The sequence below is a fragment of the Chanos chanos genome, chromosome 1 (genome assembly GCF_902362185.1).
Source record: "Chanos chanos chromosome 1, fChaCha1.1, whole genome shotgun sequence".
NCBI lineage: Eukaryota > Metazoa > Chordata > Actinopteri > Gonorynchiformes > Chanidae > Chanos > Chanos chanos.
The window spans coordinates 25,622,972-25,632,210 of NC_044495.1; the positions used below are offsets into that span (position 1 = coordinate 25,622,972).

Here is a 9,239-nt window from a genome sequence, read left to right on the forward strand (position 1 = left end):
TTCATGAGACAGACTGATATCTTCAAAGTTAAGACCAGCCATAATGGTGGAGTTTTAATGTTTCCCTCAGGCAAGCTGTCAGTATCAGTCTGCAGGAGCATGGAAGTGTGTGTGTGAAGAAGGTTACTCTGGAGATGGGAAAGTGTGTTATGGCACAGTCGCACAGGTACATGATAAGAACGTTCTAATACACCGTGGTGATAAATCAGACCTTCCACCAAAGCCCATGATTGTGTCCATTAAATCCTCTGTGTTGTCACAGGAGCTGGCTGCTGATCCTGACATTGGAGATTTCAGCAGATGGGTAAATGTAAGTTTGACTTCACACAAAGTTGAACTTGAAAGGAAAAATCCAAAAAACAATTTTGGATGTTGAAATTGGCCTTTAAAATATATTTATTTTGGGATTTAAGAAAGAAATATATATATTTGTTCTTGGGATGATTTAATTAAATTTCGTGTCCATTTTCAGCAAAAGCACTGCAGTACAACATTTTGAAAAAAAAAAAAAGACCTTTGCATGAATTCAGGTTGAATCAGTGAATGAATTGCCAGTGTTGTTGCCATTCTTGTAACTGTTTTATTTCTTTACTATTGGTGGTGTTTTGATTGTGCTGGAATGTTCTTCAGAAAGCAGACCTCTCTCAGATGTTGGCCGAGACTGAAAACATCACAGTTTTTGTCCCGTCAGCGCAAGCAATTGAAAGAATGACCCGGGAGGACAAGGATTTCTGGCTTTCTAGCAGTAATCTTCCAAGCCTTGTCAGGTGAACATTCATCGCTGCTGTGCAATCTCTGTATTGTGAGGGCTCTGCTTTTCTCTGATCGTTCTGACTTTTCTCCACTTTTTCTCCTCAGGTGTCACATTGTTGCTGGAGTCTTCTCCCTGACTGACTTACGTGCCTCCTCCACCCTGCAGCTCACCTCCTTTTTGAAGAAGACACTTCCTGTGTTCTGGAAAAATGAGGTAGGGAAATCCGGTTCTTTTGTTTCATGTCTGTAAATGGTTGATTCAGTCTTGTATACATTTGGAGGATAACAAGACTTTTTGATTTTTTCCCAAAAAAAGAAAAAAAAAGTCTGTTTGAGTGCATGAACTGAATGTTTGTCAGCGATGTGAACTCACAGGTTGACACAGTGTCGTATAATGTAATTATGGATTGTAGCCTCTCTTTTAAAACACTGATAGTGAATTAATTGAGTAATGTCTCCTCAGGCTAACTTTTGAATCACTGGGACAAAAGAAAAAGTCAAATTTGTATTCACGTCATGATCTTCTCACACCTTTTAGTCACGATATTACAGTCTCATCTCAGAGCCAACCTAAAGAAACACGCACTGGTTGTACTGGAAAAAAAAATACTGTTAACCAGTGACTAATTAACCATAAGAATAACTTACACACTGTTGATTAAGTTTTTAACATCCAGTATCCAGACAGATGGCTTATTTTTAAACCCTAATATGACCTGACTCCACTACTGAACCACCTATTTAAACAAAGGGAGTCTGTGTGGGCTTCCCAAAACAACATCCAGAGGAAACTCTGCAGAGTCCCTTTTTCAGAAACAACGTTTAGACAGACAGTTCAGCCTTCTCTGTCAGAGCTGTTTTTTTGGAATGATCGCGAGACCTCGGGAAAAACTTTAAAGTAAGACTTGTTTAAACTTGAAGTGAAAAAACAGCTCAAAGGCAGTCAAACGCTGCTTCAGCTCTTAAAATGTACTTTTGGCCAGCATTTGATAGCGTAGGCTTTTCTTTCAACTTACCCAGGGTCCACAGATGGAAATGAGCCCTCAGCCCATTGACTTACTGTCACATTTACACAAAGGTTTTTCATAAAAATGTTGATTAATCTGTACTGTGCTGCTGAAAAGTACGTACAGGGTCAGTTGTGAATGTAACACTCATGCTTGTGAGAGACTGCAATTTACAGGACTCTTATTGAAGGAAGAGTTACTTGGTGAAATTACATTTTTTTTTTCTGACAGACCACAACAGTCGGAGGAGCAACAATAATTTCAGCAGATATTGTTGCAAAAAATGGACTGATTCATGTTATTGACACGGTAAGAAACACTACATTGCTGCAATATAATCTACTCTGTATGTTTGTGCAATGCTTTATTGACTAAAATAACCATACCATAATTGTAACTAACACCAAACTCTTTTTTCCTCACTGTGTGTCAGGTGCTGGTTGCCGATCATAAGTTGAGTGAAGGTTTACTGGAGGTGCTTGATCAGAGAGCTGAATTCTCCATATTCAGGAGCTATCTAATTGTATGAACATACTACATCAAACACAAATGCTGTACATACTTCATATACTTTAAAGTGAGAAGGGTACCTTATCTAAGGAAACTTCTTATGAGCCAGCATGGAGTGTCCTGTATTAGCTGAAAAAGCTAAGCTTTTTTGATTTTTGATTTTCAGTCAAATAGTCAAGCCAAATAGTTCCATATACCAAAAGGATTATTGAATGTGAATGTGTTTGTTTGTTTGTTTTTGTTTTTGGAGTAGCAATACAACCTGACCGATGAGATGGAGCAATCTGGAGCCTTCACTGTGTTTGCTCCTACTGACAGTGCCATTAGAGCACACCTCAAGCAGACAGGCCTGGACGCCCTGGTAAAACTGGCTTATTGTGTCATCTAAACTCAGTATAGCCCTTGGCGGGGTAAGGCATGTTAAAAAAGGATATGGTTGGATGTGGTCTGGGCTCATCAGCCAGTCAGCAGCTTTTCCCACAGTCATTACTGTTTAGCCACTCCTAGTACCAATGGAACATTCATACAGTTGTAAAAGCCAATCAAAGAAAATAACATGGGCCAACATGGGCCTCCACACACATCATGTTCTCATAGAGGCAGCTGTAAACCGAGAGGTGAAAAGAAATGCAGGCTGACTTGTACCAGCATATGTATTAGAGGTCACAGGCGCTAGTCTTCACCCCTGGGCTTCCCAGTGGGGTGATGACGGGGACTTTCAGATAGCACTTGAAAGAGACCATGACATATTGGATATAACTGACAGATTTTGTATTGCATTGTGGATTTGTATGGGGGATTTGTCTATAGTAAATTACTGGAGAGTACAGCATATATTTGGAATATACTTCAGAGAATAAATTTACAATGCATTGTCACAATTTAAAATTAATGTTTTTTACTGCTTTGTTGTTCTTCTTAGGAGTACTCAGAATACTTCAGTATCTTGAAATTACAGCATCCTACTCTGCATTAGTGTATACCGTAAAATTTAAAATGATTTACGGGTGACAGTGTCTCCTGTAAAATACTTAGAATGAAATGAGAGCATTACTCCAACGTTGCCGGAGACATTAGCTATAGTTTTTACTATATGTATCTATATGTATCTGTCTGCGAAAGTGGAGAGACCTGATACATGTGCAAAATCAGGGGTCCGTGTTACAGGGCTGGAGATACAGACAGGGCCCAGAAACAGGAGAACAGACAGGAATACGCTGTGCGAGATCCGTGGGCATGTTGACAGGCAGTTACAGCAACAGAACAACTCAGATGACACGGTTATTTGTACAAACTGAAATGAACAGAAAGCAGATGAAAACTAGACTTCAGCTGAAAGAGATGCAACAAATGATTTAATGATGAAGGTAATCAGACTGCAAATCAGCAGTGTGGTGACACTGAATACTGTTGAGCTCAGGGAGAGGGGAGGGATTAGGTCCTTACACAAGCATAGGCAGAATTTTAACAAATGTTACATCTCTAAATAGACGAAATCCTTAAAGTAACTTCGATTTATGGCAGAAGGACATGTGCAAGAGCAAAAGAGCAAACAGTCAAAGCAAATGTAAAATGTATAGTACATTTTATAGTGTTCAGCAAAATGTTGTTAGCATGCTGTACATTTGCTTTTACAGAGATATACTGTATAGCACCTTCTTATCCTCTCTATAATAATAGAATTGTTTAACTAACGTCTTGGTCATTCTAATAAGAGTGTGTCTGTGTATGTGTGTATGTGCACATGTGCATGTGTGCATGTGTGCATGCCTGTGTGTGTGTGTGTGTGTGTGTGTGTGTGTGTGTAGGATGCAAACGTGACTCAGTATCACATTGTCCTGAGTGAACGCCTCAGACAGAGGGATATAGAGGATGGCATGTATAAGGATACTATGCTTGGTTATTCCTTCCAGCTGGGAATATTTCTCAGAGACAACAAAGTGAGTGTCAACGCCTAACCACATCCCCATCATTCACACCTAGTCATCAGACATTATACTATGCATTACATCGGTAGTTTTTAAGTCCTTTTTTTTTTACGTTGTATGTAGTGAAGTAATAATGTACATCCACACCTTCTGCCTTCCTCTACTTTTCTTTTTTTCACTTTTTCTCCTCTCTCTCTCACTCTCTCTCTCTCTCTCTCTCTCTCTCTCTCTCTGCTCTTCAGATGTATGTGAATGATGTTCAGGTGAATGTGACCGATGTTGAGAGCAGTAAAGGAGTGATTCACGGTTTGTCTGCTGTCATGACGATCCCACATAACCGCTGCGACAAACAGTTTACCAGAACTGTCATGGTATTCGCTGTCACAACCCACCATTTGCCGCCATGATTTACTACTGCTGCTGCTTGACTCTATTTTCTTGTTTGGTTTTGTCTAAAGGTGCTATGTATGGATTGCTTTAGCCCAAGTTCCACTCTGTGTCCTGCTGGAACAAAAGGAATGGTCAGTACACTCTCAGTCAGATAACATACTCTTCTAGTTTGATATCTACTCATCAACATATGCTTAATGAGGTAACCTAACCGTCCAAATATCTTAAATTGTAATACCATATAATGACTACCCTAAACATCAGGATATATGTACATTCATAACTCTTTCATAACTTCTTTATGATACACTGAGTGTTAGTGTGGGGTAGTATCATGTGATGGCATTGCTACATGTGAATTTTATACTGTTTGATGAACTTTTGAAATTCCCTTGAAATTTTGTTCTATAGTATTTCTTTTCTTTTCTTTTCTTTTCTTTTCTTTTCTTTTCTTTTCTTTTCTTTTCTTTTCTTTTCTTTTCTTTTCTTTCCTTTTCTGTCCGAAGGGGTCAAAGAGAAGGTGTATGTACAGTCGTGTCTTTCAGGGACAAAGTATTTTAACCATGGGCTGCAAGCAAACTTGCGTCGAAGTTTCAGTTGTACGTAAGACGTCCCTTTCCATTCAAACTGAATCAGTATGCTGGTGCAGGGCAACTCCTTACTTTATGATTGCACCTTTCATTACTGGAGCTTTGAAATTGTTAAAATGATTTCTTCCATGAATCAAAAGAGAGTGCTCAGTGACTTGCCACAGAGTTGTTGTCAATCTCTCAGTCTTACTCAGTATAACTCTCTCTCTCTCTTTCTCTCTCACTCCAGAGTAGACAATGCTGTGCAGGTTTTTATGGCACCAACTGTGAGAAGTGCCCTGGTCCTGAGGGCCAGCCGTGTTTTGGTAACGGGGTTTGTGTGGATGGCACTAATGGTACAGGCATTTGTCAGTGCAGTCAGGGTTTCAATGGCACTGCCTGTGAAACCTGCGAAACCGGCAAATACGGCATCCACTGTGACCAAGGTACTGAGACTATTAACATAATCCAGACACTCCCTGACCTTCAGAAATGTGGTCATTAAGGAATGGCCATATGATCATTAAAAGTCTGTGTATTACCTGTTATCTGTTTTGTCACTGACTTCATGTTCCAAACTCATCAGCAACACAGTAGTCCATCTATACTCACATTGCAGATGCACAGAATGCACAGGGCATACATATACTCATATACTAATACCAGTTCTCCTAGTTATGTAACAAATCTATATGATCACTGCCCGTGTTTGTCTTTCTTGTCCCTCCCCAGTTTCACTAAAACTTTGTCTTCTCTCTCTCTCTCTCTCTCTCTCTCTCTCTCTCTCTCTCTCTCTGTCTCTCTGTCTCTCTTCCCCTCTCTCTGTCAGACTGTAAGTGTGTACATGGGCAGTGTAAGGATGGTTTGGATGGGGATGGCACATGTGAGTGTGATGTGGGATGGAGAGGAATCACCTGTTCAATAGGTACTATGTCAGCCTAAGGCTGTCACTGCAATCACTCTTCACATCAGTGCACCATTCTCAGGCAATGCACCTCCTCACAGAGTTTATATTTATTCTCCCAATGTTACCACATCTGATTTTTATAATGAAGGCTAGAGAACTGAAACACTGAGGCAAATCTGTTATTATTATTATTATTATTATTATTATTATTGTTATTATTATTATTATCACCATCGCTGTCATTATTATTATTATTATTATTATTATTATTATTATTATTATTATTATTATTATTATTATTATTATTATTAACTACTTCTCCGATATAAACTTCACCGACATTTTTGACCAACCTTTTGTTCTTGATGTACAAATAGCTTTACCATGCAAAATGTGTGCCTCATATTAAAACACAATGCACCATAGTATGGTTGTGGTATGATTGTGGCTTCCTGTCTTTCAGCTATCACCTCTGATTCTTGTGGAGGAAAGTGTCACACTAGCGCAAAGTGAGTTTAACATATGACATCCTGTCTCTCATAACATATACGAGAGCAGCCATCTGCCATAAAAATGAATGAAAAGCTTGCAGATGAATCTCTTTACTGTATTACCCCTCTGAAGAGTGTGTAGTACTTCACTGTAGGCCTGTTTGCTGTATTTGCATGGATCTCTGTATTATGTTTCCTTTTTGCTGTGTTATATCCGCATTGTGCTGATGTAAGTTGGAGCTGGTTTTTTTTTGTTTTTTTTGTTTTTGCATCGTGAAACACTGTAATGTCTTTGTGTCTTGTGTTGTCTCCCAGTTGCCTGCTGAAAGTGGAGGACAGCTCGTATTACTGTAGCTGTGCGGCTGGTTTTCAGGGTAATGGCACTCACTGTACAGGTGAGTCTTTACCTCATACTCTCAACTCTCACTCCCCCTTTCAAAGAACAAGCTTCTAATTCACATCCGCTCTTTTCTGCATGTGTGTCTGTGTGTTCCATTCTCAGCCATTGATCCCTGTGAAAAGAACAATGGAGGCTGCTCCTCTAATGCCGTGTGTAAGAGAACTCTCCCAGGACGGAGGAAGTGTGTGTGTAACCCGGGCCATGCCGGAGATGGACTTGTTTGTGTTTGTAAGAGCAGTTAACTGTTCATTTACTCTGTTACTGTCAGACAACTAACTGTTTCTGTGTGTGTATGGATTTTATATATCACCCCTGTGTGTCTGTGTCCCTGTAGCCATTAACCCATGTCTGGAAGGCAATGGTGGATGTCATGTGGATGCAGACTGCGTACATACTGGGCCAAATAAGGTAAATGTAATACTACACTGAGCAATTTTTCAGTCTGACAAACAAACAGCTATGGAGTCAGTCCATCCAGTAATTAAACTTCTATAAACTGATGCTGTTTGTACTATGATATTTTGAGTCTTGTGGACTGTGTATGTTTTTATGGTTTTGAATTTTGTAATGTAGATTCATCATGTAAACCAGGCATTAAATAGATAACGTTGTCCTTTTTCAGACTGCATGTGTTTGCAAAGAGGGCTATTCTGGAAATGGAAAAATCTCCTGTACTGCCGTTAATTTGTGCCAAAGGGTGAGCATCACATTTTGGCTAAGGGTCAGACTGCTTCAGCATATTCCAAGGGCGTGCTGAAGCAGCTCTATCTAATCTGACATGTATTATGTAGACCTACATGGATTTTAACTGTAAAATTATAAGCTAAATTGGTGTTTGGATGACACGTGATTTCACGAGTGTTCTCTAATCTCTCAAACTCCATTTTGATAGAAAAATGGTGGCTGCCATAGGTATGCCAGATGCCAAATGACTGGTCCAGGGGAGAGGAACTGTACGTGCATCGACAACTATGTTGGAGATGGAACAACCTGCAAGGGCACCATTAATAAAGTGAGGACATAAGGACATATATTATATCTGTCTCTCTCTCCCTCCCTCCCTCTCTCTCTCTCTCTCTCTCTCTCTCTGTCTCTGTCTGTCTCACACACACACACACGCTAAATCTCATCTCTGTCCCCAGGAGCTACTGGGCAGGAAGCTGAGAGACTTCTACCTCGGTCTAATGGTGAGTATCTGAGAATCAATATGCTTCTTTCTCTTCATTTGGCTCTCTGTAGTGGTCACTGTAAAATTAGTGATGCAAGATCATTTTATGGCATAAGAATAAAGATATTTCTACATGGTCAAATAACATTGTGTAAGTGTCATGAAATGAGCTCATTTGTTTCAAAAGTTTATTGTCATTATCCTTTCCTGAAGCTCCTTTCCTTTTCTTTACTAAACATGTGATGGGTTCATTAAGCATCCCTGTGTTACTGAAGGAACAAGTGATTGAATGAACTCTTTCTTTCAGTTAACAAATCCAATATGTACCGATCCAATATTGAAAACAGTGTGATTATAACCTGAATGTTCTTTCAGATGTCTGATGTCTTAGATCTAAAAGCACGTGGTCCATTCACTGTCTTTGCCCCAAATGCAGAGGCCTTCAGAAATGCAGTGAATGTGAGTTACTTTCTTTCCTTTGTCTTTGTGGTAAATGCATCTGAAGACAAATAATGCTTTAAATATTAATTGAGGACAGTCAACGCTCTGTAAGCACTATAATTGTAACTATACCTTTAAAAAAAACAATGGATAATCTGTGCATAAATAAAGCAATAACAGCCAAATAAAAACAAGAAGAGGTATATAATTGTAATTATAACCAGTTTAACGACATGACTCAGCAACACTCTTTTTTTCTTGCCTCTGATAATCTCTTAAATTGTTTACTTGTTTATTGAATGCTCAGATTAAGGACCTGATGCAACTGTCTAGAACTGATGTTTATGCTCGTCTTATGAGGAACCACATTGTGATGTGTCAAAGCCTTCTTCCTGAGGACCTCACCAAGCCTCGCAACCTCACCACACTCATGGGAAACACCCTCACTGTCTCCTACTCCGAGGTGAACTGCTGAGTCCAATTGATCATCTCACCTCATTTCATTAGATGTTGATGTTCTCAAAGCAATGATCCAAGTTGCATTAATCCAAGTTTCATTGCAGGGTAGCATATATATTAACAAGGGTAAGGTGGTGTACAGCGATGAAGAAAGTATCAATGGGATTTTTCATGAGATTGATGCAGTCCTCATACCTCCTGGTCTCCAAACTGTTG

At 39.5% G+C, this 9,239-nt stretch overlaps 1 protein-coding gene across 1 annotated transcript in view; it reads left to right on the forward strand.

Moving 5' to 3' along the window:
• The window catches only part of stab2 (stabilin 2), a 32,922-nt gene that overhangs the window by 15,027 nt on the left and 8,656 nt on the right, over positions 1-9,239 (forward strand). The window contains exons 27-48 of the mRNA XM_030777386.1: positions 71-166; positions 263-310; positions 631-767; positions 859-967; positions 1,992-2,069; positions 2,194-2,283; positions 2,524-2,631; positions 4,079-4,210; positions 4,441-4,569; positions 5,095-5,187; positions 5,408-5,603; positions 5,987-6,082; positions 6,528-6,573; positions 6,871-6,950; positions 7,058-7,183; positions 7,290-7,363; positions 7,578-7,652; positions 7,848-7,967; positions 8,098-8,142; positions 8,499-8,576; positions 8,878-9,027; positions 9,128-9,239. The exon at positions 9,128-9,239 is cut by the window's right edge and continues 17 nt beyond it. Coding sequence (XP_030633246.1) covers positions 71-166; positions 263-310; positions 631-767; positions 859-967; positions 1,992-2,069; positions 2,194-2,283; positions 2,524-2,631; positions 4,079-4,210; positions 4,441-4,569; positions 5,095-5,187; positions 5,408-5,603; positions 5,987-6,082; positions 6,528-6,573; positions 6,871-6,950; positions 7,058-7,183; positions 7,290-7,363; positions 7,578-7,652; positions 7,848-7,967; positions 8,098-8,142; positions 8,499-8,576; positions 8,878-9,027; positions 9,128-9,239 — 2,218 coding nt within the window. The remainder of the gene's footprint in view (positions 1-70; positions 167-262; positions 311-630; positions 768-858; positions 968-1,991; positions 2,070-2,193; positions 2,284-2,523; positions 2,632-4,078; positions 4,211-4,440; positions 4,570-5,094; positions 5,188-5,407; positions 5,604-5,986; positions 6,083-6,527; positions 6,574-6,870; positions 6,951-7,057; positions 7,184-7,289; positions 7,364-7,577; positions 7,653-7,847; positions 7,968-8,097; positions 8,143-8,498; positions 8,577-8,877; positions 9,028-9,127) is intronic.